This window comes from Kogia breviceps, chromosome 3 (assembly GCF_026419965.1).
Source record: "Kogia breviceps isolate mKogBre1 chromosome 3, mKogBre1 haplotype 1, whole genome shotgun sequence".
Classification (NCBI taxonomy): Eukaryota; Metazoa; Chordata; class Mammalia; order Artiodactyla; family Physeteridae; genus Kogia; species Kogia breviceps.
The window spans coordinates 27,510,223-27,537,526 of NC_081312.1; the positions used below are offsets into that span (position 1 = coordinate 27,510,223).

The 27,304-nt window shown below is 40.4% G+C and overlaps 2 protein-coding genes across 4 annotated transcripts in view; both read left to right on the plus strand.

Moving 5' to 3' along the window:
• The window catches only part of TMED10 (transmembrane p24 trafficking protein 10), a 61,911-nt gene extending 49,334 nt beyond the window's left edge, over positions 1-12,577 (plus strand). For both annotated transcript variants that reach the window (XM_067028064.1, XM_059055913.2), the window contains 2 exons: positions 8,825-8,951; positions 9,388-12,577. In XM_067028064.1, the coding sequence (XP_066884165.1) occupies positions 8,825-8,951; positions 9,388-9,509 (249 nt within the window). In that variant the 3' untranslated portion in view covers positions 9,510-12,577. The remainder of the gene's footprint in view (positions 1-8,824; positions 8,952-9,387) is intronic.
• A 6,407-nt stretch (positions 12,578-18,984) lies between these two features.
• NEK9 (NIMA related kinase 9) overlaps positions 18,985-27,304 on the plus strand; it is a 36,844-nt gene continuing 28,524 nt past the window's right edge. The window contains exons 1-5 of one of the 2 annotated variants that reach the window (XM_059055792.2): positions 18,985-19,347; positions 21,534-21,711; positions 23,415-23,470; positions 24,004-24,074; positions 25,717-25,822. In XM_059055792.2, the coding sequence (XP_058911775.1) occupies positions 19,129-19,347; positions 21,534-21,711; positions 23,415-23,470; positions 24,004-24,074; positions 25,717-25,822 (630 nt within the window). In that variant the 5' untranslated portion in view covers positions 18,985-19,128. The remainder of the gene's footprint in view (positions 19,348-21,533; positions 21,712-23,414; positions 23,471-24,003; positions 24,075-25,716; positions 25,823-27,304) is intronic. The other variant, XM_059055794.2, reaches the window with a different exon arrangement.

The window sequence follows — 27,304 nt, forward strand, 5'->3', positions numbered from 1 at the left end:
TGTGACTTTTTTTTTTTTTTTTTGATGAGTGAGATTGTGTTCCTGTCTTACTGGTTGTTTGGCTTGAGGCTTTCAGCACTGGAGTTTGTACACTGTTGGGTGGAGTTGGGTCTTGGTGCTGAGATGAGGACCTCTGGGAGACCTCACTTCGATGAATACTCCCTGGGGTCTGAGATTCTCTGTTAGTCTGGTGGTTCAGACTTGGAGGTCCCACCACAGGAGCTTTGGCCTGACCCCTGGCTCATGAACCAAGATCCTACAAGCCACATGGAGTGGCAAAAAAGCAGCGGGGGGAGAACGATAACAAAGAAAAAAAATAAAATTAGACTAGGAAACTAGCAGATATGTTAGAAAGAATATAAAAATAAAAATATAGATGAACCAACAACCAGAAGGTAAAACAGAACCACAGTAGTAAGAAAGAGGAGGAGAGGGAAAAAAAAAGGTAGAAAAGGCCTTGGCTGTGGAGAGCTGGGCCTAAGCAGGGTCAGGGTTTGGGTGGTGGGCAGGACATATGCTTAGGGCTGGAAAAGGCCCTGTGGGGGTGGGGGTGGGGCTTAGGCTTAAGGAACAGAAGAGGCTCAGAGGGTGGGGGACCCCACCTGGGAGCTCAGCAGGTCTCCAGGCTCAAGTGGGCAGGACCATCCCAGAGGGCCCCCTCCCACCCACCCACCTCTCCTGATCTCCCTGGCCTCCCTCCTATGCCCCCAGGACCCATGCGGCCCCAAGGGGGCCTCTGAGGGCGGAGGACCCAGCCCAAGAGCCAGGCAGACTTCTGTGGCCAGTTGGGCAGGGGATAGCATGCTCCCCCATGATCCGAGCCCCCAAGGGTCCCTCCAGGCGTGGGAAACCCTCCCCCCGCAAGCCACCCCTCAGGAGTGCTGGTCCTATCCAGCCTCAACTTCTCCTCCCCTCTCAGTCCAACCACGTCCTACCAATTCGCTTGGGGTTTCCTCCTGTCACATTGGGGGTGGAGGTCCCCCACCAGCATCCCGCAGGCGCCCTAGTTTTGGGGAGACGCAGACTCCACGTCTTCCCACATAGCCATCTTGACTCCGCCCAAGCCCCCCCCCCCCCAATGTGGCATTTTAGAATCCCCATACCTCCTGGAATTTCCATCATCCTTGGACTTTGTTGACACTGGGAAAGGGCCTTTATCTTTCCTGACCTTTTACTTAACTCCAGAGGGGAATCCCTAGCAGAAAGGAAACCACAGTGCTTCCTTTGCCTGCTGCCTGCTTCCTGCTTCGGAAGTCTGGCGTGTCCTAAGCCTTTCTTTACGTACATGGTTACAACACAACTCTAAATTCTCTTTCTTAACCAAGAAACTCCTCCCACTGCTTTCTTCGGTGGTCTACCTCCCCACTCCCCCACTCCCCAAAAAGCAGATCAGACTGAGACAGAGGAGGACAGGTGGTTATTACACAGGCCAAAGACTAGCCCTTTTCTCAGTCTGTGGCTAGGCTGCCTTAAACCTTGCTCAGAAATAGCTATTAGTTGTCTCTGGGCTAATGCCTGTGACAAGAACATGGATAATAGAAGCACTTGTTGAGTGGTTAATTTCCAGAGAGCACTGAGCATATGTAGAGGTTTTGAGGCATTTAATTTCAGGCCCTTGAGGCAAGGGAGAGACTTTTATCTCCAGAGGATTGTGGCCCTTCAGCATCAGTATTTAGATTCAGGAAGGTGGCACATTTCTTTTAATGTTTTTTTCACAACACAGCTCTCCCTCACATTTGCGGACTTCATAATTCTGAAATCCCGTGTGGTCCTGTAAGATTCAGTAGTAATCACTGTCTAAATAGCTGGACAGAGTACCACACTACCTACTGAATTGTTATGGAGGATTAGTTAATGCATGAGAATTGCTATGTAAACACGATACAAATGTAAGGTGACATTATTTGAAGGCAGAATGGTTGCCATTTTGTAAAGAAGCATAGTCTTGTAGTTTGAATTCTTTAAAGAGAAAGAATATTTATTTCCTCAGAAATAAAGCACTTTGGATTCCCTCTGTTGTATTTTAAGGACCTCTCACCACTGTCAGAGGGTGGCATTTGCCCCTCAGAGGGTGGCATTTTTGTAGAATCAGTATGTGAATTGAGCCATTTCTTTTTAGTTTGTGGCCTGTGAACTAGAACAGCGGTTTGGAGGGACTTACTGTCTAATCTTACAGTTGTGGGAATGAAGACAATTATCCCACCAAGAAGGAGCTGTCTGACATATCCTCTAACTCTTGGGCTTTGTGTGTCCCCTCTTGCTTGGATGTCTGCATTTTCAACTCAACTAAAGTCATGTTTTGCCTAGGGGTTCTATTAGTATGCCATTTGCTACCAACAAATACACCAAAAACACAGTTGCACTTGTTGGAGCAACAGCTGAAGGCTTTCCAAAGGTTCTGTTTCTTTGAAAGCCCTCATGAAGGAGGAACTCTGGTTTTATATACTTTCTCCAAAATCCCTTTCTTGACATAAGTTAAATGAAATAACATGGGTAAGGCACCTGACACATAGGTGATCAGTTCAGTAGATTTTAGTTCCCTTCTCCTACCCTTTCTAGAAACTGCCAAATGGCTATGACAGAGTAAATAGGATCTTTCTAAATTTCATTCATTTAGCCCTAAGGTTGGCAGTATTAGCTGGACTTATTTTGGCACATTGTTGACCTTTTGACCTTCATTGAAGAAGCCTGTGATTCACATGCCCCCATGCATAAGTAGACTTGCCTTTGGGTGTACAACTGTCTTCATTATCTTGATTGTGTTACACTGGATGGTCTCCACTTTTATTGCTATGCTTCTAAAATTTGCAGGGACTGTGGAGTGGGGTGTGGAGATAACAGTCATTTGTCTGAATCTGGCTCTCCTCAAGAAGCTTCTCTCTTGAATTTCTAAGTGTTCCACCAAGGGAAAGAATCTAGTGATTCTCTAGAGGCTGGTTTCACATGTGTGTTTTAAGAAGCAGTCTTTCAGATTTAATACCTTTCCTTGGTACAATTACATAGAACTCTGAACTCTTTAGATTCAGATCATCATTAGAAGAATGGAAGATTCAGATATGGTTTAAGAAGAGTAATTTTACAGTTATTTTGGAGGTGTCGTAGATACACAGGGAAAGCTTTTCCAAACAGTACCTACCATTACAGATGAAGAGTGATAGATATTGTGGTAGAGAGAACTTTTTCCTAGGCAGTGGGCCTGGTGAAGACGAATGCTGAGTGAAAGTAAATGCATAGTGCATAGTGTGTGCTTCAGGGGACCAGCAGCACATATCTGCTCTGAGAAAGTTCGCTCCTTACAGAAGCATAGAATGGACCTACTGGGTGAGCTACAAGTGTGTACCATGTATCAGGCATGTGAGACTACACAAGCTATATATCATTCTAATTCTGTTGAGTTCAAGATCCAAACTAGTGTGGGGGAAAAGGATAAAAAGCAAAAACAATGTGAATATGACAATATATGATTGAGTGTTAATTGTGTGACACAGTCTAAGTGTTGTAGGGCATTAGGGAAGAGGGAATCAGTGTTAACAGTAGTGGTTAAAGGAGGCTTCATGGTTAAGACTGGAAAGATAGGTACGATTTGGATACACTGAGTGTGTACACTTTTGGAAGGCAGGGATTCATTTTTGCTTACATTGTACAGCAGAGCTTTGCAGTTTTGATGCTAAATAAATGCTTTGGTGACCCTGGGTAGGGAGTCAAGAGACCATGGTACTGCTAGTCTTGGTCTTCCCCTCAAAGGACTGGATAACTTTATGGACTCATGAGTTTCCTCATTTGTAAAATGAAGTCTCTGGTAGCTCTGATATTTTTGATTATTTAATGGTTAAATGCAGCCTACAAGGGGAATGCTACCTCCTAGTGGAGAACCTATGGTACACATTGTCAAATAGGGTTTGCTTTTATCAGACTGTTGGCAAAACACACATCATCCTTCCAACCGTGGAAGAGAAAAGTAGACCAGAATAATGGCCTGCCTTCGTGAAATGTGTAATTTCACATTCTTACAGACACTTTGAACATTGAATCAGATGTTTTGAATAGCAGAACAACAGTCAGTGGGGATATTGATAGAGGATTTCTTGTTAGCTTTTTGTACTGTCTGATATAAAGTCTTGATGATACTCTTACTATTATTATTATTAATTATTTATTTGGCTGCATTGGGTCTTAGTCGCAGCACGTGGGATCTTTGTTGTGACTCTCAGGCTTCTCTCTAGTTGTGTGCAGGCTCCAGAGTGCATGGGCTCGGTAGTTGCAGTGCGTGGGCTCTCTAGTTGTGGCACGCAGGCTCAGTAGTTGTGGTGCACAGGCTTAGTTGCCCCGCAGCGTGTGGGATCTTAGTTCCCCGTCCAGGGATCGAACCTGCGTCTCCTTCATTGGAAGGCGCATTCTTAACCACTGGACCACCAGGGAAGTCCCTTGATGATACTCTTTGAGTGCTTAGTCCTGGGCAAGCAAAGAGCGTCTACTTTAAAATACTTAGGATAACTTGTTTTAAATTTTTATTCTATTAGTTATAAAAATTAGAGTAATGCAGTATGAAACCTACGAAGTTTGACTGATAAACTGGACAACTTACCCAGATCCTTGTGGCCTACTATAGCTCATTCACTTCACTTTTGATCCAGATAAAACTTGGTCTAGTCATCTGGTTTTCTTTACCAAATTTTTTGTTCCTACAGAATAAAATATAACTCAGACTTGGATTGCAATTCTAGCTCAACCAAGCTCTGAGAAGACCTTGGGCAAGTTATTTAACACTCTGAGCCTTAATTTCCTCATCTGAGAAATTTAGGAATAATAATATTCACCATATATAGGATTATGTTATGAGGATTAAGTGAGAGTATAAGATGTAAAATACAGATCACATTCTGGGTATATAGTAATAGGTCTAATTCATTATATTACCTTCTTCATCCTCATCCTCGATTTAGCTCCAGCCTAACTTTTGAGCCTTATATTTGCTATTACCCACCACCCACCCCCAAGCACGCATGCGTGCACACACTCACATCTGCCTACTTATAACTAGGCTACTCATGGCCTCCTAAGCAGGGCCTGCACTTTCTTCCCTACATGTTTTGGTTTGCAGGTTCCCCTCAGCCTTAATTATCTGTCTCTCCCATCTCTTAAAATCCTGTCCAACTTGAATGACCCAACTCCCCCACTTCCTGTTAAGCTTTCCTTTATTCTTCCAATTGTAATTAATTTCGTGCTACTTTCTTTCCATTCCACTTTCAATGTATACCTTTGTTGTAGAAGTTAATACATAGTGCTTTATATTATGGTTGTAGCTTTTTAGGTGAGTCTCTCTATATATTATGGTTGTAGCTTTTTAGGTGAGTCTCTCCAGGAGACTGTGAGTTTCTTAGGAGCAGAGATCATAATTTATCTTGGTGCCTTGCACATAATAAGCACTCAAAAAAACATTGTTAGGGTATTAAAATGTTAAAAAACAAAACAGGAAAACCTTTTTACATTTGTTTTGATTTCTAGGTTTAGATTAAATCTAGAAATATATTCATTATTTATGTTATTTCCACTGAGTATCCATGATGTGTTAGATGGTTGAAATAGCAAGTTGGTTTTCAATATTGTTTTAGTCTTTTGGCAATTCTTTAAGTTCTCTAGATTTTAAACTAATATCAAGAATAAATGTAGTTATCACGCAGAGATGTTTTTTAGGGAAAGAGACCTTCATCCCACTCAAGAAGTCTGCAAATCATTTACTGAATTCAGGACAGGCATGAGTAGGGATTTCATTGAGAAAATGAAATCGACTTGGATGATACGTTATGAATAGAAGTAGAGAGTCTACAGTAGCTCCTATAGTAGAAAAGGGGTTAGGAAATTGAATGATTAAGTAAACAGTGGCCCATATGCCATATGGAATACTACGTAGCAGTTAAGAAGTATGAGGTGAATCTACAAGCAGTGAAGTTTTTGGAAAGATTTTATTAAGTGAAAAAAAGGAAGCCTTAGAACAACATATATTATGATCGCATTTATAAGTATGTTTTAAATTATATTTTCCTATGTACATTTATATACATACAAAGGCGTAAATAGTGTGTTATCTTCTGACAAGGTCTAGAAAGATATACACCAAGTTCATAACCACCTCTGGGAAGGACTGTGTGGATGTGGGGATCGAGGAGCTGTGAAGATGGGCCTTTTGTTTTTGTTTCCTTTGCTTCTGAATAATTTAAATTCTTTAGTAAGGGGACATATTTATATGTTTCTTGTACAGCTAAAAAATAAATGAAACACTAGAAAGGAAAAGGATTGGGAACAGGTTTGGGGGACTATATTCTACAAAGGCTATTCTCAGTACCAAATTTATTTTCATTCCATCCTCCTTTTTGGGGTTTTAGGCCTTTGGGCTATTGTCATTTAACCAAAAAAAAGGGTGGGGAGTTAGAAGTAGTCTTCAAAGTAATTTTTAAGAATATTATTTTCAGCTGGCAGAGAGAGGTACAGCCATAGTTTCACTTCCAGTTCCTTTTATAAGTTTCTATTTAAGGAGCCTTAAAGCACTTACCTCTAAAGATATATCATGCTGTTGCCTTCATACTATCTCACTCAAGAAGCTTTGGAGGGGAAAGCATATATCAGGAGGGAAAATGTTAAACAGCCTAAGGTTGTATCTTTTTCCTGGGGGGATTTCTTTGCTCTGCACTTCTATATGAAATCAATGAACAGATATATATTGTAGATAAATGGCAAAACCTGGTGTTTGGGTATTCAGCCAGGAGTGTTAGCTCAGTGTATTAACTAACCGTTGTAAATCTTATACCCAGTTAGCTTTATTCTGTTCTGTAGCTAGCTGTCAGTCAAGCTATTAACTGTATCCAACATTTTACAATTGTAAGAAAATGTACATCCAGTGAAAGAAAACTTAGGTGGATCATTACAAATCCATCACTATATTTTAGGTAACTTAGGGCTTCCCTGGTGGTGCAGTGATTAAGAATCCGCCTGCCAGTGCAGGGGACACAGTTTCATGCCCTGGCCTGGGAAGATCTCACATGCCACGGAGCAACTAAGCCCGTGCGCCACAACTACTGAGCCTGAGCTCTAGAGCCCACGAGCCACAACTACTGAGCCTGCGTGCCACAACTACTGAAGCCCACGTGCCTAGAGCCCGTGCTCTGCAACAATAGAAGCGACCATAATGAGAAGCACACGCACTGCAATGAAGGGTAGCGCCTGCTCACCGCAACTAGAGAAAGCCTGTGCACAGCAGTGAAGACCCAATGCAGCCAAAAATAAATAAATAAATAAATAAATAAAAATTAGGTACCTTAAATATAAATCAACTTTATATACCTATCTTAACAGCAGTTTTTAGTTTTCTTTTAAATAACTGTGTCTTGTTCTTCACAGCTTCAATGAAGAATATAGTTTAGTGAAGAGAACACAAGAACACCCCTCAAACTATTCCCATTCATCCCGCATTAACTGCTATTAACAATTAACAGAGAAAAATAACAAGGAAGGTGAATTGGACAGAAGAGAAGCAAAAGTAGGGAGTTGTATAGAGAATGTATAGGGAGTAAAGAAGCAGATGTAGAAATATTTTTTTAAGAGTTCTCTGTGGAAAAAAATTTAAGAGCAACTGGCATATGAGTTTTAAGATCTGTAAAGCTCTGGTGTTATATCCCCATTTTAATACAAATCATAATCTAAGATTGATAAAGAAAAAACAAATAGAATAATGAAATCCTCTCTCTGATCATATATGCCTTTAGTTACTAGATACTCTTGGAGGTTTCACAGTGGTCTGGGGTGAAAAAGGAAGACAGTTTATTTCTCATACCCTTCATTCCTTAGCACACAGCGATGTCCTTGGAGATTTATTTTGATAACTGTCTATGTAATTAAAAACAAAACACATGGGGATATATGTATACATATAGCTGATTCACTTTGTTATACAGCAGAAACTAACACAACACTGTAAAGCAATTATACTCCAATAAAGATGTTAAAAAAACAAAACACGCAGTGCGATTTTTTTTTTTTTTTTTTTTTAAGCAGAGCTAGGATTCATCTGGGTTCTAGAGCTCTGTTACAAACCTTAAAGCTGTTGTGGGATTTAAATGAGCAAACCAGAATTCTCTAATTTTGCAGTTTGAGTTATTATCTTAATGTTATATGTATTCTCTCATTCCTGTGCATTCCCTATTGGGAATTTGGTGTGTTTTCTTCTCAAAACCACATTTGACTAATACTATGACGCTCACACTTATGCTAATAATATTGCTTATTGCTTAGACAAAAGTGGAAAGGCAAAGTAAAATGCTTTATTAAAGTCAGAAATCTTGGAAAAATAATATATCTTATTTTATAGGCTACCATATTATAGTACTACTAAGGAGGTTTTAATCAAAATTAAAGTATAAAAAAAGTCTGAGGGCTTCCCTGGTGGCACAGTGGTTGAGAATCCACCTGCCGATGCAGGGGACGCGGGTTCGTGCCCCTGTTCGGGAAGATACCACATGCCGCGGAGCGGCTGCGCCCGTGAGCCATGGCCGCTGAGCCTGCGCGTCCAGAGACTGTGCTCCGCAACGGGAGAGGCCACAACAGTGAGGGGCCCACGTACCAAAAAAAAAAAAAAAAAAAAAAAAAAGTCTGAATGGAAACATATAGACCAGTAGGGAATGGAAGAAGCCCAAATTTTAAAATGTGTTAGAATGATGACAGAAGAAATTTTAAGTTTGGCGAAACTTTTAAAAAGACTCCTCTGTTATGTTGTGTTCTTAACTGGAGCAGTTTTTTCAGGGAGTGTGTTCATAATTCCTTTCTTTTCCAGATTGCAAAAGTTGAGAAGCTCAAACCTTTGGAGGTAGAGCTACGACGCCTAGAAGACCTTTCAGAATCTATTGTTAATGATTTTGCCTATATGAAGAAGCGAGAGGAAGAGATGCGTGATACCAATGGTGAGGGGAGGGAAGCTCTTGTTTCTCAGTATGTGCACCGTAAAGGAGATAGATCCCCAAACTTTAAATTCTGGCGTACCTTTCCTCAGTTTTGCCAAGGGGGGTTGTGTGGAAGTATAATTGCTTACTGCAGTGTTGTTGCTGTACAGGTAAATGAGCCTTGTAAGATTTTCAAGGGAATAGCAGTTTTTTCTGTGATAAGCAGTTGACCATATTCTCAGTCAGCTTATAGTGTATCAAACTAATAGTACTAATCTTTGTAATTTTTAACATTTCTGTATAGGATAATGAAAATTTAAGAAAAGAACTTATCTGAAATCCTACTGTAAGGCCTAGGGGCGGAGTGAAGCTAATTAATTGCCTTTTCCCCCTGGCCCTTTAGCCTGTTGAGCCTCACTGCATTACATTTACACTGCTTTTGCTTTTTTTTTTTTAGAGTCCACAAACACTCGGGTCCTGTACTTCAGCATCTTTTCAATGTTCTGCCTCATTGGTCTAGCCACCTGGCAGGTCTTCTACCTGCGTCGCTTCTTCAAGGCCAAGAAGTTGATTGAGTAATAAAGCCCAGTCTTCTCCCACTTTGTATCTTTGCCAGCAGAACATCGCTGGGATGTGCGTGGCCTAAGGCATCCTACCAGCAGCACCATCAAGGCACGTTGGAGCTTTCTTGCTAGAACTGATGTCTTTTGGTGTGGGAGGACGTGGGTTACCACCTACACCCAATAAGTCAAAGAGGGACTTCTTTTAACTTGGTAGGATTTGGACTGGTTTTGCAACAATAAGACTATTATTAGAGTCACCTATGACAAAAAATAGGGGTTACCTAGATAATGCCAAAGCCAGCATTTGTACTGGGTTTCCTCGTATGATCTGTTTGAACCATGTTTTCTTTCCTTCTCCCACTTGCTCACCAGCTTGGGCTTCCACTCTAGTTCTTTTACCAACATTTGTATGACCATGTTGAACTTGTTTCATTCTGATTGTCCTCTTTGGATTTCTGTGTGACAACGCCATTAACTTTCTCTTGACCCTTAGCTGAAATGTTTAGATAGCTTCTGGTGATACCCTTTCATAATTTTATGTCTCTTCAAAATGTAATGGATGTGACACCTCGTAGAAATGAGCTTTGAACTGTAGATTACTCTTAAAGAAAATTTCATTTTAGAGAATTAAAATATTTGTGCTCAGCCACTTGAACTTTTTTCTTTTTGTGTATTTATGTGTGTTTAGTTCTATGCAGTTTTATCAAATGTATGGATGTGTGACCACCACCACAAGATGCAGAACCATTTCATCACATGGATCCCTTGGGGTACCCTTTTATAGCCACAGTCACCTCCTTCCTTAACCCCAAGCCCCAACCTCTGGCACAACTAATCTCTTCTCCATCTCTCTAAGTTTGTCATTTCAAGAATGTTATATAAATGGAATCACATAGTATATAACCTTTTGAGATTGACTTTTTTCACTCAGCATAGTGCCCTTGAAATCCATCCAAGTTATTGCATATATCGCTAGTTCGTTCCTCTTTATTGCTCATTAGCATTTCATGGTGTGGATGTACCACAGTTTAACCAGTCACCCACTGAAGGACATCGCTGTTGTTTTCAGTTTGGGGCCGTTACTAATAAAGCTGCTGTGAACATTCACGTACATGTTTTTATGTGATCGTAAATTTTCATTTCTCTGGGATAAGTGCCCAAAAGAGCAGTTGCTGGGTTATATGGTAAACACATGTTTATTTTTGGAAGAAACTGTCCTGCTCTTTTTTCAGAATGACTGTGTCATTTTACGTTCCCATTAGCAATGTATGACCAATCCAGTTTCTCCACATCCTCACCAGTATTTGCTATTTTTTTTTTAAATTTTTTTAGTCATTTTGAGAGGCGTGTGTAATGATATTCATTGTGGTTTTAATTTGCATTTTCCTATTAGTAAATGGTGTTGAACATCCTTTCATGTGTTTATTTGCCATCTGTATATCTTCCTAGTGAAATATCTGTTCCTTTGCCCATTTTATGATTAGAATGTGTGTTCTTTTTACTACTGAGGGTTTTTTTAAAATTGAAATATAGTTGATTTATACTATTGAGTTTGAGGAGTTCTTATATATCCTAGATACAAGTCCTTTGTCAGTTATGTGGTTGCTTAAATTTTTAACATAACTTCTACAAAGGAAAAAATAAGTAAAATTTACAAAGTCTTACATGGCAAGTCACTGACTTAATTTCTGTTCTTATGTATTCCATCTAGACAATTAAGACATATGAAGTATTAAAAAGTAACACATCTGGAAGGATCATGAATCGAGTAAATACCTGAAAATGTATGTTATAAAAGCAAATCCAATAATCACTTTGGGAATATGAGGTGCCTAAAGTCCAATACTAAGGTAAATAAGAGAAAGTGCAGACACGAATGACCGTGTTCATAAACAACAGTGAAAAATAACATCACTTGATATTTTCCCCACTTCTCCCAATACAGTGGGTGGGAGTTTGTCCTTTCTGTAATCTCTTTTTTTTTTAAACCCTGCTGACTGTTACAGGGCTTGTCCCATTGCAATGACAAGCATTACAGGACTTAGGGCTCTGCAGCTTGCAGTTGAGAAGCAGCATGTTGGAATTAACAGAGAACGGTGCTGTCATGACCTGGATAAAGTACAAAGGGGAAAGAGGGAGTGAGTTATGTTGTTAAACTCTCAGGCTGTTCTGTAAATGTTCCAGCTATTGTGAACCCCAAAGCCTCCCCCCCACCCTTTTGACTCCCTGTATGCATTCCTCTGGTGTGGCATAAAAGTAGTTCTGTCATTAATTTGTGCAACATTGCCATCTGCTGTTAAGAATTGATAGATACTGTTTCTGAGAACCTGGCAGCCAAATCTCACCATAAGGACAGCAGATGTTGAGAAAGTCTATCTGTGGTATTACATATACTAAACAACAGAGGATACATCCAAGCAGGGAAGAGAATAACCAAACTTGTGAGTTAAGATCCATCCTTAGATGTTTAAAGGTGAAATACTGTTCTCTACCATTAGCCTAACAAGAAACTCTTTAATATTTCTGACTGGTGCCTTTTCCCTTTTTAGAAACAATGAAAGCTACTCAGTTGGTTATAGTCTTCTGTTCTGACAAAATGTCAAAGAAGAAGATAGGAGAGGAAAATACTTTATTTTGCTGATGTTTTGTTCCCACATGTGACTTTGTGAAACTGAAATTCTTTCCTGTCCTTTCCTTTTACTCATGCCAAGACTACAAACTTGGAATTTGTGCTTTTGGTTTAAAGTTCATTGATATCACAGTTTGATTTTATCTAAAAAGTAAAATTATTTGCCTTTGATAAGAGACTAATGCAAGAGCAAATCAGCTTTAAAAACGAAGATGTTATCTGCTTTCCTCCATTTTTGAACCTGTTATTCAACAAAGCCTGTAAATTATTGATGAAAGTGATAGTTTTAAGTAATCTTTGTTATACCATTGTCATAAACCTCCGTCATAAGCTGTTTTTATGTTTGTTTAATGGAAAGAAGCATGTGGGACTTATGGATTTATACAGATTCACTTGTAAGTGTTGGATTGGGGATTTTTGTGTAAATTTTCTCAAATAAAGGCTAGCAGAAACTATTTAGGTGTATTTTTCTGTTACTCTTGAGTATCTCTTTGTCTGGATTGGCAATAATTCCTCCATATTCCTCAGTATTAAAGTATGGCAAATTATATGTGACAAATTAGAGAAAAAATGTTTGTAATTTACTCCAGATGGATAAAGTTTATGTGAGCTAGTAAAAGTTTATTATACTTTATATATAAATGTATAAACTGTATATAATATGTATATTAAAATAATAATTATTATACATGTTCAGAAAGACCAAGTAGGGTTCTGTAAGACAGGAATTCTCTGTAGCTTCTCTGTTTTAGAAACTGCTACTGGAATTATTCCTACAGAGGGTCTTCTGCCTTTCCCTCCATTCTTAGAATACCCCTCCCAATTTAGAACCCCCCCAGGACTTGCTTTTTTGACCCATCACATCTACCCTACTCCAGCAGGTAAAGGCTATTTTCTCCCTTCCTTTTACTTGCAGTTGAATCCTTTCCATAAAGATTTGTTTAAAAATTTTTAATTTAATTTTTATTTTTGGCTGCGTTGGGTCTTCGTTGCTGTGCACGGGCTTTTTCTAGTTGTGGCGAGAGGGGGCTACTCTTGGTTGCGGTGCACGGGCTTCTCATTGTGGTGGCTTCTCTTGTTGCAGAGCACAGGCTCTAGGCACACGGGCTTCAGTAGTTGCGGCACACAGGCTCAGTAGTTGTGGCTTGCGGGCTCTAGAGTGCAGGCTCAGTAGTTGTGGCACATGGGCTTAGTTGCTCCGCGGCACGTGGGATCTTCCCGGACCAGGGCTCGAACCCGTGTGTCCTGCGTTGGCAGGCAGGTTCTTAACCACTGCGCCACCAAAGAAGCCCCATAAAGCTTCTTTTTAAGAGTCAACCTGAAGTGCTTTACACATTGACTAGCTGGCCTCTTATTTACCCTCTACCCATTCCCCAAAAAACCAGTTAATAAATTATGTCAGTGAATCTGTAGTTTATAAAGTAGTGGTTCCCAACAGTTAAGTGTCAATACTTTAACATCAAAAATGTCTTATTTCTTACTGATATTTTATAGAACATAAATAATGAATGAGTTCAGCAAAATGTGTAAGTGAATTTAAATTTAATTGTCTCAACAGTATATATGTTAAATGGTTGTACATGTTCTACAAATTATTAGCTATTCAGTCTGCTACAATGATATCTCATATAGCATGAGCCCCATGAATAATATGAATTTTTCTAGTACCACATTTTAAAAGTGAAAAAAAACAGTTGAAATTTATTTTCTTTTCTTTTTTAAATAATTTTTATTGGAGTATAGTTGATTTACAATGTTGTGTTTTTCTGCTGTACAACAAAGTGAATCAGTTATACCCATACATGTATCCATTCTTTTTTAGCTTCTATTCCCATATAGGTCATTACAGAGTATTGAGTAGAGTTCCCTGTGCTATACAGTAGGTTCTCATTAGTTATATATTGATATTTTATATATAGTAGTGTGTACATGTCAATCCCAATCTCCCAATTTGTCCCTTTCCCCCTTGGTAACCATAAGTTTGTTTTCTACATCTGTGACTGTTTCCGTTTTTGTTTTTGTTTTTGTTTTGCGGTACACGGGCGTCTCACTGTTGTGGCCTCTCCCGTTGCAAAGCACAGCCTCCAGACGTGCAGGCTCAGCGGCCGTGGCTCGCGGGCCCAGCCACTCCGCAGCATGTGGGATCTTCCCGGACCGGGGCACGAACCCATGTCCCCTGCATCGGCAGGCGGACTCTCAACCACTGCGCCACCAGGGAAGCCCATCTATTTCCGTTTTGTAAATAAGTTCATTTGTACCTTTTTTTTTTAGATTCCACATATAAGTGATATCATATGATATTTATCTTTCTCTGTCTGACTTACTTCACTCAGTATGACAATCTCGGGACTTCCCTGGTGGTCCAGTGGGTAAGACTGTGCTCCCAATGCAGGGGGCCTGGGTTCAATCCCTGGTCAGGAAACTAGATCCCACATGCATGCTGCAACTAAGAGTCCACATGCCACAACTAAGACCCGGCACGGCATGTGTGCATACATAAATAAATAAATATATTTAAGAAGTATGACAATCTCTAGGTCCATCCACGTCACTGCAAATGGCATTATTTCGTTCTTTTTGATGGCTGAGTAATATTCCATTGTATATATGTACCACATCTTCTTCATTCATCTGTTAATGGACATTTAGGTTGCTTCCATGTCCTGGTTATTGTAAATATTGTGAAATTAATTTTAATAATACATTAAGTCTAATATATCCAAAATAGAATGTCAATATAAAAATGTAGGGCTTCCCTGGTGGCGCAGTGGTTGAGAGTCCGCCTGCCGATGCAGGGGACACGGGTTCGTGCCCCGGTCTGGGAAGATCCCACATGCTGCAGAGCGGCTGGGCCCGTGAGCCATGGCCACTGAGCCTGCGTGTCCGGAGACTGTGCTCCGCCATGGGAGAGGCCACAACAGTGAGAGGCCCGCGTACTGCAAAAAAAAAAAAAGTAAAAATGACTGAGATATCTAACATTCTTTGTTCCATATAATATAAAGTCTTTGAAATCAGGTGTGCATTTTACGGCTACAACACGTCTTACTTCAGACTAGCCACAATTCAAGTGCTCAGTAGTTTCGTGTAGCTAGTGGCTACCACATTGGACGGTGAAGCTATAGACTTTGCTAAGTACTTCGGTAGTTTCTTTAATATTACCAGTAACTCTATGGCCCCTGGGATCATCCAGTCACAAGTGAGAACTTCTGCTATATAGCATCCTAACTATTCACTTTTTAAAATATAAAAGGAAATACTGTTTTTTACCAGAAGCACTTTAAAATCAGTTATACCTTCAAAATGGTGAGTATTTCTGAACTTATGAATATTCAAAAGTCAGATATTTAGTTTCATTTATATCTAGTACAATGAAGTGCTGAACTTGAGTTTCTGTTTTGTATTCTCTAAGATGGAACAGGACATTTGTTAAGCTTTTTATCTATGCATTATAACTAGAACATAATATCAGGCTAACCAAGTTATAGAAAACTGTCTAGTTCCATATTGCAAAGATGCCAGAAAAGTGAATTTTTAAGCTTTGGCTGAAACCTACTTAGCTTCTCTGAATGAAAGCACTTCTAGCTATAAGTAATTGTTTTTTCCATTCAACTCAAAAATCGTTTATTGATCATCTATTCTATTTAATGTGCTGAACTAAACTCTGGAGTAGACCCAGATAAATAAGAAGCAATACCTATCCTCACTCAAAGTGCCTTCTAATTAACAGGAGGAAGTAGATGGAGTATCCTCTCTCCAACATGATCTCCGTACTTTCTTTAGCCACCACTGACTTAACATTTTGGATATTCCTCCAGGAAGCCTTCACTAACCCAGCTAGTTTGGCTTGGAAGGGTGCCCCTCCTAAATACCTTTCTAGAAGATTGTACTTTCCTTATAATAGCACTTATATACAGTTGTAATTGCCTGTTTATTTGTCTGTTATATGGATTGTAAGCTCCAGGAGAGTAGGAACCATGTTTATTTTGTTCTCTTGTAACCCAGCACCTGGCACAAGTTGTTACTCAGCGTTTGTTGGATGAATGAATTGAAGGTTGAAAACTATCTGTACAGTTTAAGAACCCTGGAATGAAACCAACAAAAAATTTAACAGGGGTTATCAGTCAGTCAGTCTTGCATTTTGTTTTAAAAAATGTTATATATGTATGAAATAATAACGACCTGATATTCTTTCAACAAATAGTTTTTAGGCCTATAATGTCAAACACTTTTCTAGGCACTGATGATACATAGTTGTGAATAAGAGGGCAAAATCCAGGCTCTCATGGAGCTTATATTCCAGTGAATGGAGATAATAAAGTAAACAAACAAGACATCAATTTTATAGATAAACATTGTGAAGAAAATAAGGAGTGATGTGATCTGGTGGGAGAGCTGTGTTACTTTGCATCAGATTGGCTGTGAAAAAGAGATAGAGGTTTGGTTAAATACAAGCACAGCGTAAGCAGATCATCATGAAGTCTGGTACAATAATAGAAAAAATGGATCCAGATCAAGGAAGACAGATGTCCCTTGTACCCTCGTATTCAGACCCAATGTGGAAGGTTATGCAGAGTGTAGCATATCATACTTTAAAAGGAACATTGATGAACTCTAGAAAGGTCAGAGGAATGTGAGCTCATTAACTCTCATACCCTTCACCCCATTCTACCAGTTCTCTTCCTCCTGCATTTGCTGTCACTATCCACCTAAAAACCTAGCTGTGAGTCTCCTGGACTCAGATTTGCCTCACCAACCATATCCTAACTGAGCACAAAGTTCTAAATGTTCCTTAGATGGATTTCTTAAATCTGGGCCCCTTTTCCACTCACAGTGATAGTACCTCAGTGCTTGTCTCCCGGCATCCAGTCTTTGTCTTCCATATTGTCATCAGAGTTCTTTGTAAAGTATAGCTTTGGTCTGTGTAAGGTGATCATATTGGTTTTTGTCTGTGCTGGGCACATGAGCAAAAGAAGACTTTACTAATTATGCAGTGTGTGGGGGGGGGTATAAACTGGGACATCACATCCCCCAGCAAATCAGGACATATAGTCACACAAATCATATACTCCCCTGCTTAAAAATCTCCAATATTTTCCATTGCCCACAGGAAAAGCCAAATTCTCTAAATGAACATTTGAGGCCTTGTCTTCTGCTTCTACCCCACATATGCCATGGCCTCCGGCCACATTGCCTTCTCTTAGCCCCCAAACATCCTGCTCTCTGAAAGACATCTGGAGCCATGTTGCTGGGTTTGACTCCTAGCTCCCCTAATTACCTATGTAACACAGAGCAGGTTACTAAACCCTTCTCTCTCAGTTCCTTCCGTAGAATGGGAATACTATGAGGATTAAATGGGATTATACATAGAAAGAAAACCTTTATTTTTAAAAAATATTTATTTATTTAGGCTGGGTCTGGGTCTTAGTTGCAGCACGTGGGATCTTTGTTGCAGCATGTTTTAGTTGTGGCATGCGGATCTTTTTTAATTGCAGCACGTGGGCTTCTCAGTTGCAGCATGCATGTGGCATCTAGTTCCCCCACCAGGGATTGAACCCAAGCCCCCTGCATTGTGAGCGGGGAGTCTTACCCACTGGACCACCAGGGAAGTCCCAAGAAAACCTTTAGCATAGTGCCAGGAACATAACAATAAATGTTAGTTGTTATCTCTGTAGGACATATTCCCACAATTTTACGATTAAAAAGTAACCTTGGAGATGTCAAGTTGCCAAGGTCACATAACTGATGGAATATGTTTTTCTACTGTATTGCAATTCTTTTAGTGACTTGAGGGCAGGGAGCACCCTTTGCAGATTCCCCACCTCCAAATACAGTATTTGTCACTTAGTGCTCAAAGAATGCTGCATGAGGTCAGTTGGTCAAAGATTTGGAAAGACACGTAGAAGGAGAATGTGAAATCTGGAAAGAGAGTGTCAGGAGAGTTGACTTACAATATTCTTGAAGTTATGTGGAAGATTGAGGGACCCAGCGTAGTCCTGGGTAGGTCTGGAAGAAACAACTGGGCCCACTGACTGAGATGACAGGAGGCAAGTATTTCCGCTTGGGGGGGGAAAGGTATAAATTGAGGGGAAAAGGTATAAATTGCTTACTAAACAAAGAGCGCTGTACGATGTTGGAAGGGACTGTTTCCCCAGTCACTGCCCTTGAGATAGGCCTGGCGCCCATACGCGACTGGATGACCTCTGGACATTGAAACTGTCTGAGCCTAGAGTCTGTCATACAGAGTGAAGTCAGAAAGAGAAAAACAAATACCGTATGCTAATGCATATATATGGAATCTTAAAAAAAAAAATGGTACTGATGAAACTAGAAGTAGGGCAGGAATAAAGACGCAGACGTAGAGAATGGACTTGAAGTAGGAGGAGGGTAAGTAGCATGGACATATATACACAACCAAATGTAAAATAGATAGCTAGTGGGAAGCAGCTGCATAGCACAGGGACATCAGCTGGGTGCTTTGCGACGATCTAGAGGGGTGGGAGGGAGGATCAAGAGGGAGGGGACATGGGTATGTATGCGTGCATGTGGCTGATTCACTTTGTTGTGCGACAGAGGCTAGCGCAGTATTGTAAAGCAGTTACAGTCCAATAAAGATCAATTAAAAAAAAAAAAAAAACACTGGGGACCTGGCCAGCAATCAGGGGAGGGGTCTGCAGACCCGTCGATGACGCCCTTGACCCCGCCAGAGCCACTGGACTCCACGCGGTCTCCACCAGGCGCCGCCAACCCCGCCCGAGGCCTCGCTTTCCCATACCGCCTGGAGGAAAAGCAGCCTTGCCGCTAGGCTAAACGAGCGACCAGCGAAAGCCGAGAAAACCCCGCCGGGCCGGAAGCACCCAGAACTGCTTCCGGGCCAAGGGGGAAGGACCCACCATGGAGCCTCGCTGGGTGGCGGGGTGGCTGGGCTGACGGGGCCGCGGGCTGGCGTCTGAAGCGGGAGAGGCGCAGCGCTGCCCGGGACACGCAGGCGGGTCCCGCGGCCGCCGCCATGTCGGTTCTGGGCGAGTACGAGCGACACTGCGATTCCCTCAACTCGGACTTTGGGAGCGAGTCCGGGGGTGGCGGGGACTCGGGCCCGGGGCCCAGCGCTGGTCCGGGGCCCCGAGCCGGCGGCGGCGCGGCGGAGCAGGAGGAGCTGCACTACATCCCCATCCGCATCCTGGGCCGCGGCGCCTTCGGGGAGGCCACGCTGTACCGCCGCACCGAGGTAGCGGCCCCCGGCTCCGGCCGCCCCCGCCCCGCCTGCGCGGCCCTGCTCTACCTGCTCGTCGTTCTCGCTTAGTGTTCGGGCCCCGCAGGGTATCTGTCTCGGGGTCTTCATCACTCGTTCAACTCTCCTGCACTAGGAGTTCGTTAGAGCACTGGTTTTACTACTGACTGGTCGTTTTTGTTTAAATCAGGCAACTGAACAAGTCATTGAACCTTCTCTGAGCCTTAGTTTCCCCATCTGTAAATTGGAGTTAGTGATAGCTGCGTACCTTAAACGTAATATTTACTTTTTAAGGTTATTTTGAGAATCAAACAAAGATACTTTGCAAACTGTAAATTAGTTTATGAATGTGAGGTATTGTCAAAACCTCCTTCCTATTGTGCTGTACAGCTCTCCAAGGTCGAGGTGGAGAGGAGGGGATAGCTTCAGAATTCCCACATTCGTGGCAGCTCCCCTGCCTTTGCCATATCTTTATGTTTAGATACGAACACTCGGTTGGAGATTTTTCTTGAAGATCATAGGGAAGATTGCAGCGTGTTAGTTTCTTCAGTGATTATCCAGCAGCGTTTATGCGTGGGAAATACTTTTTTATTTTGGTATATTCTAAGCCATTAGTTCTTAACTTTGGGAGGGATAGGACTCCTTTGAGAATCTAATGTAAACATACCCTCCCCTCAGTCCACTACTGCACACATACAAATCCTTTGAAGAGATTCGTGGATTACTGACCCTCAAGTTCAGAATGTATACTGATTAAAACCCTATACTGGGGAGTCTACTTCCAAAAACTAATCATAAACAGGGTTTGATCACTAAAGTCTTAAAACTAGTTTTAGAATAGGTAAGCATCAATGATAATTTGCTGGGGTTGCTGAAGGTGGTTGATCTATCAGTGATCTATCTGTCTGCAGTTCTGGTGTGTGTTCCAAGGTACTTTTAAGGCTAAAAGATGGAGGCGGAGAGAGGTGGTTGCAAGATTAATGTTATAAGGTTAGAGTTACTGTTAGTATTCTGTTTTCTTATTTGTACCCAAAATACGAGAATGAGGAGATGAGCTTTGGTATTCTTATTTTATAGTTAAAGAAACTAAGATAGTATATTTAAGGACTTGCCCACTTAAATTAGAAGCAAATCCTGGGCCAGAATGGAGTTTCACATCTCCTTGTCCATGCCTTTCCATTATTATCATGTTGAACTTGATTACCAAGGTTGTTTTAAGTTTGACTGCACTTTCCCTAAAATTGCACAGTATTATCCATAACACCAAATGTTTATTACATCTGTGAATTCACAAGGGTTTAGAAGCAGCCCTTTCCCTCAAGAAGCGTATATTTCATTGGGAAGACATGTTAGTCTTGTTAGTAAGAGATAGCATTTAAGGTGTATGTGTATATAAGGATAAAAGAATGGACAAATATTTTAGGGTATGAGCTCTGAAAATTAAGGAAATGCGCAGTAGAAGGTTCATTGATCTTGCCCCAAAGTTTCAAAGGCCTAACGAAGCCATTCTAAAGGATAGGGAGGGTTATTTAAGTGGGGATGCTCCTGGGCTGGGGAGCAGTATCTGTAAAGAATTAGAGATGTTCTAAAACGGAGTGAATATTGGGAGCCACAGGTAAGTCTTCATGAATAAAGGAAAACATGATAACATAAAAGTGACAGTAGAAACAGTGTTGCAGAGTGGGACAGGTGAGGAAAGTGAACTCAGAGCCCTTAGACTTGGTTTGTTCTTATCCAGAAAGGATAAATGAAAATCACTAGAGAAATCTAAATTTATAAAATTAGAGGCAATTTTAACACTTCTATTTTACAAGAAACTGTGGTCAGCCATAGGTAACCATTTTCCAGTTCTCTGTTTCTCCAATGCAGTCTTCATCATGACTAGCAGTCTTTCATAATGTCCCTCAATAGAATCTTTGAGACTTACCTCCATCCCATATTTTTTACCTGGAATTGACATGTAAATTAAGTGTAGAAACAATGTAACAGCATCTTAATGCTTTCCCAGGCCTGCAGTAAATTATGATGCTTGGTTGTATGCAGAATCTTTAAAGTCTGTTCATATTTAAAGGAAAGAAAGGAGTCAGTCTAGGAAGTTTTCTTTCTAGGCTTACAGATCCGGGTGTGGATTCATTCTGTGCCAGGCACGAGGAAAGCATGATAGCTCTATTACTGTGTTACAGGATGACTCATTGGTCGTGTGGAAGGAAGTTGATTTGACCCGACTGTCTGAGAAGGAACGTCGTGATGCCTTGAATGAGATTGTTATTCTGGCGCTGCTGCAGCATGACAACATTATTGCCTACTACAATCACTTCATGGACAACACCACCCTGCTGATTGAGCTGGAATATTGTAATGGTAAGGTAGAATTCAGTGGGACTTCCCCAGTGAGACATTCTTGTGCTTATACTTACCTTAAGGGGGAGAGAAAAAGAAGATACACATACAAAGAATAAGAACTTTAAATGGATTTCTAGAGTTTAAGAGAAATAGTTCAGGCCCTGGAGAGTTTTGAAATGATCTACAAAATGAGGGGAGGGATTTTTCCCCTGCATACTCAAATTCTCCTTTGTGATGATAATTCCATCTTCAAATTACTTGTTCAGTTGAATTTTACATTCGTTTTTTGAAGTTTTTTCCTTATGAAATGACATTAGTCAGGCATTAGAGACATAGCGTGGCTTGACACTTGATATAATATATAATGAAATGGCTTGGTATATAATGAAATCTTGTAGGTAATATTTATTTATATTGACTTCAGCTAAAGCCATCCTATTGAAAAGTGGTCCAAAGATCATAGCTGACTGAAAATGAAAATGATTTCTTTGAACCCTTTTGCTTGTAAAATAGCGGTAAAGCCTGTTTGTTAAGAAAATAGACCCTGAACCCATATCCTAAGCTTCACTACTTTTTAGCTCTGTTATCTTGCATGAGCAACTTAACCTCTCTGTGCCTCAGCCTCCTTAAGTGAGCTTGATGATAAGCAATAGTTACCTCCTAAGGTTGTTATATGAAATGAATATGTAAAGCTCCTAGCATAGTACTTGATATGTAGCAAATTTTTGATAAATACTGTACAAGCTATTATCCTTATTACATAAGAGAACCCCCAAAGCCCTTTCTTGAGCTGCATGCTAAAGATATCCCAGCATATTCTTCACTTAAATCTCTTAGAGAAAGCTCCTAGACTTCTAACTTTCTTACTAGATTCTTGTGTGCCATGATTGTTCCTGTGTTCAACCCTAAGTGTATGAGATTATATTAGAAATTTTTGAAGTAGCAGAAGCCTCAAGTAGCTAACTTCCTTTGTGGTTAGGAGGAGCTAGAATGAATGATGTATTTATTGAAACTCTGAGTTACGAAATTGCAAGGGGAAAAAAGTTATGAAACAACCAGGACTACAGTGTAAGTTACAGCTGCAGGTAGGAAATAAAATGAACCATCATCATTTGTTGTCTGTATTACTTGATAATGAAAGGGATAAGCAAATTCAGGCTCACTCTGCAGGAAGGAGTTAGTAAAGGGAGTAATGATTGGAAACAATCTAGAGTCTACCCTAAATTTTGGGAAACCTTTTCAGTGTGAAGTGGAAAGAAAAAGAAGTTGATGATATACACCTGTATATACAAAACATCACATCACAGCTGTAACCCAAATGTTCTAATAGTCACACTGAGAGAGTTGTTACCAAAATATTGCAGATTCCTTCAAAAGGAGTTTTGGAAAAGAAAATCATCTGATTTTGAAGACGTTCAAAGTAATTTTATAAATTAGGGTACTATAGAAAGTGTCTTTACTCTCATCTTTTCTAAAAATGCTGTACTTCCCCTTTTCGTATTGAATCTCTTCTGTTAGGGAGGGGAATCTCTGAAGAATATTTCAGATATAGTCCTTGACAGATGGGAAGAGTTTTGTACCCATGTACCCAAGAGCTGAGAAGGAAGAAGGGATATCTTTTAAGGGGAAGCAGAATCCTTCACTTACTGTGGCACCTGTTAAAACCCTAGGAGCGTTGATCTCTATTAAGCAATTCAAACCTGTTTCTTGTTTTATTGCAGGAGGGAACCTGTATGACAAAATCCTTCGTCAGAAGGACAAGTTGTTTGAGGAAGAGGTAATTCGTATTCCTGTGGAAGGAAGCTAGAATTGTAATGTTGTGATTCTTGCATTCTAGTTCTGTATTTACTCTTACAACAATGAAGAGTGTTTTTTTCCTTTTATTCAGACTCCTTCCAGGCTCTGATTGGTATTCATGAGAAAGGAAACCTCTAACAAGGAAGCTGTCTATAGCTGCTTCCTAAATGGTTTACCTCCACATCATGATTCTCTATGAGCTTTCTTTCCTGGTTCTGTTACTGCATACTGGTATGCCCAGTTTTCTATACCTTTGCATTCTTCCTGGATTTCTTTCTACAAGTCTGCTTCATCATACTATATAACAATATTGGAACTATTTTATAATGATCTGCTGCTTTTTTTTTTTTTAAACCCCTACCACTTTTCTTTGCCTACTCAACCTACAAGCAAAAAATGTCAAGTCATGTTGAATCATAACCTCTGGTTGCAGCTTCCTTTGTTTTGTGTGTTTATTTATATGGTTTTTTTGGTTTGTTTCCAGTCCAAGTATAATTTATTTTTTCTCTGCAGATGGTGGTATGGTACTTATTTCAGATTGTTTCAGCAGTGAGCTGTATCCATAAGGCTGGAATCCTTCATAGGTAATGAGTGAAAGAATGTGGGATGTATTCCCTTTCACCAATCCAACCCTCACCTTGGGTACCTCCCATCAGCACTATTATTTTCTTGATTAAGCAGTCAAGGCTTTTCCGTTGATATAATTTAGGAAGGAAAAAGTGAGTAATGAGGGGCGTTATCTTCAATTCCTAAAGTTAAACTGTTTGTGATCTAGGAAGAATCTCCTCAATAGCTAAGTACTGCTCAGGCATCTCTTTAAGAAGTATTTTAGAGGTGAGTTCATTAATTCATCAGTAAAGCCTAGAAAGCCACTATAAAAGTGGTATTAGATTGGTTGGAACTCATAGTAAATGTTTTCTCTGAGCAATAAAATGGGCAATTGTTTTTAATTTTATAATTAAGTCTTTTAATTTAAGTAAAAAGGGCTTCCCTGGTAGCTCAGCAGTTAAGAATCCACCTGCCAATGCTGGGGACACGGGTTCAAGCCATGGTCCGGGAAGATCCCACATGCCGCGGAGCAACTAAGCCTGTGTGCCACAACTACTGAGCCTGCGCTCTAGAGCCTGTGAGCCACAACTGCTGAGCCCACGTGCCACAACTACTGAAGCCCATGCACCTAGAGCCTGTGCTCCGCAACGAGAAGCCATTGCAATGCGAAGCCCACATACCGCAACGAAGAGTAGCCCCCACTCACCACAACTAGAGAAAGCTCACGTGCAGCAACAAAGACACAACGCAGCCAAAAATTAATTAATTAATTAAGTAAAAAGCTTATTCATTTTGTACAATTAATTATGCAGTTTTACCAGAGCTTTGGCCAGGGGAAACAGCTTTCTCTTCACTTCTAGCTATATGAGAGAACCATTATAAGAACATTTCCACATCATTACACCCTGCTTAAGTGAGTCATGGAGCATTGTTAGAGATTAATGTTAATACACTAGCATTTCCCTTTTTATTGGTTTGTCCATTCAGTTACCATATATTTCTTGATAGCTGTCGAGTGGCTACAGTTGTGTATTGTTACTTTCTTTTCAATAATTACAAAGAATATTGTTCTGTTTTGTTCACATCTTTCAGTAAAGGAAGCCAGAGTATGAACTAGACACAGTTTATTTGTGTTACTTGTGGTCAACTCATCTTTAGAAAGACAGTGATTTTATTTAGGTGATCTACATAGCCTAATCATTTTGCTGATGGGATGTGCTATCTCTTCTGTTCTCTTGCCTTAACAAATTTGAAACTTTGGCACCAACCAAGTGTTAAAATTGCCTTGATAATCACTTATTTCAAGGCACAAGTGTTAATTGAAGAGGCAGTACACCTTATAGGAATTATGTATGATTACCTAGGGCACCTTTTTTTTTTTTTTTTTTTTTTTGGTCTGACCCTCTCAACTTTTCCTAACAACTTCAGTGTTTTGGGGGACATGCCTGTGGTGCGAAGCCATGGAGGATGAAGTTAATTCTCCACCTCCACTCCTCCAAGTCCCCTTCTCAATGTTAAAATGAATGAGAAAGATCCCAAACGACTCTTTGGGATCCCATAACAGCCTGAGCAGTGGTAACACACTCTTTTTATTTTGTACTAATTTGGGGCGGGAAGGGGGGATGAGATAAAATAGTTGAGTATATGGGTTTAATATACAGCATCTTTTTTTTTCAGAGATATAAAGACATTAAATATTTTTCTGACCAAAGCAAACCTGATAAAACTTGGAGATTATGGCCTAGCAAAGAAACTTAATTCTGAGTATTCCATGGCTGAGACGGTAAGTATGTGTTATCCTTGACTTGGTTGGTTTTGTTTTATTTTGTTTTGTTTTTTGGTGGCGCTATGCAACATGTGGGATCTTAAGCAAAGTCCTAACCACTGGACCGCCAGGGAATTCCCCCCGACGTAGTTTTTTTCTTTTCCTTTCCTGCACTGTGAGATATAAGTGTACCCCCTAAATTTTGTACACTTTTCTCTATTTTTACAAGTTCTCCGTCTTCAGGAGTCTTTTTCCTGGACCCATTAACAGTTATTTACATGCTCAGGTGTTTTTTCAAGAGCCATTGTCCACATTAACAGCTCTGACATCATTGCCCTTTCCAACACTGACTAGAGACTTTTCTAAAAGCAATAAAATACTTTACCATTTTTTCCAGCCTAGGATCTGTAGTAGATTTCACTTTATTTCTCATTTAATGTTTGTTCTTAGGGTGTTAGACATCTCTTGTGTTTCCTTTGAGTTTTTTCTGGTTCAGAAACCCTATATTACAAATAAAGGCTGATGCCCAGAGAACAGTCTCATCTTTAATATGATACACAGTCTGAACTGCAGAGCTCCCTTCTCACCTGATCCTATGAAAGACCATTTGTAAAGAGTAGACATAAGCTGATCTTTAAAGACAGTGGTCTGATCCTTTTAGAACTTATAAAACCCAATTATTACTCTTCTGTTTTCACAATGCTTTGTCTTTAAAAGAACTTGAAAATGTAAATTAATAAAATTAATTTTGCCCTGATGATTATTTTTGATAATGTTGAGATGTGCCTGCGAGCAATCTAGAAACATCTAAGGATACTGATAGCCAAGGTTGGGAGTCATCTTCAGGGACTCAGTTTGCTTGTCTGACAGTGCCATATTGAGTTTCTGAGGAAGCAGTCATGTTGTTGCATGGATTTTTCTCATCAAGAGTAATCCGATAAAACCAAGATTTAACTTTTTTAAGCCAGTTAAATGCAAAGAAGGAACGATATGATGCCATGTAAGCCATCTGAAAAACTGCTTTGCCTTGCTGATGAAAGATGGCTATCAGTTTTTTTTGTTTGTTTTTTTTGTGTGTGTGGTACGCGGGCCTCTCACTGTTGTGGCCTCTCCCGTGGCGGAGCACAGGCTCCGGACGCGCAGGCTCAGCGGCCATGGCTCACAGGCCCAGCCACTCTGCGGCATGTGGGATCTTCCCGGACCGGGGCACGAACCCGCGTCCCCTGCATCGGCAGGCGGACTCTCAACCACTGCGCCACCAGGGAAGCCCTGGCTATCAGTTTTACTAGAATTTCCAGGGTATTCATTGTCTCTCATCTTGGGAGAGGCATGACCTCCATTCAGGGCATTTTTTTTTCCTTCCAACACATTCTTGATCTCAGAAGGTCTTTTTTAATTTGGAAGAAATTCACTAGCTATGTTAGTATTACAAATGTTAAATTGAGCCATTTATAAAGTTTCACTACTATGTGTTTCAGTTAGAACTTTTAACCTGTTTAT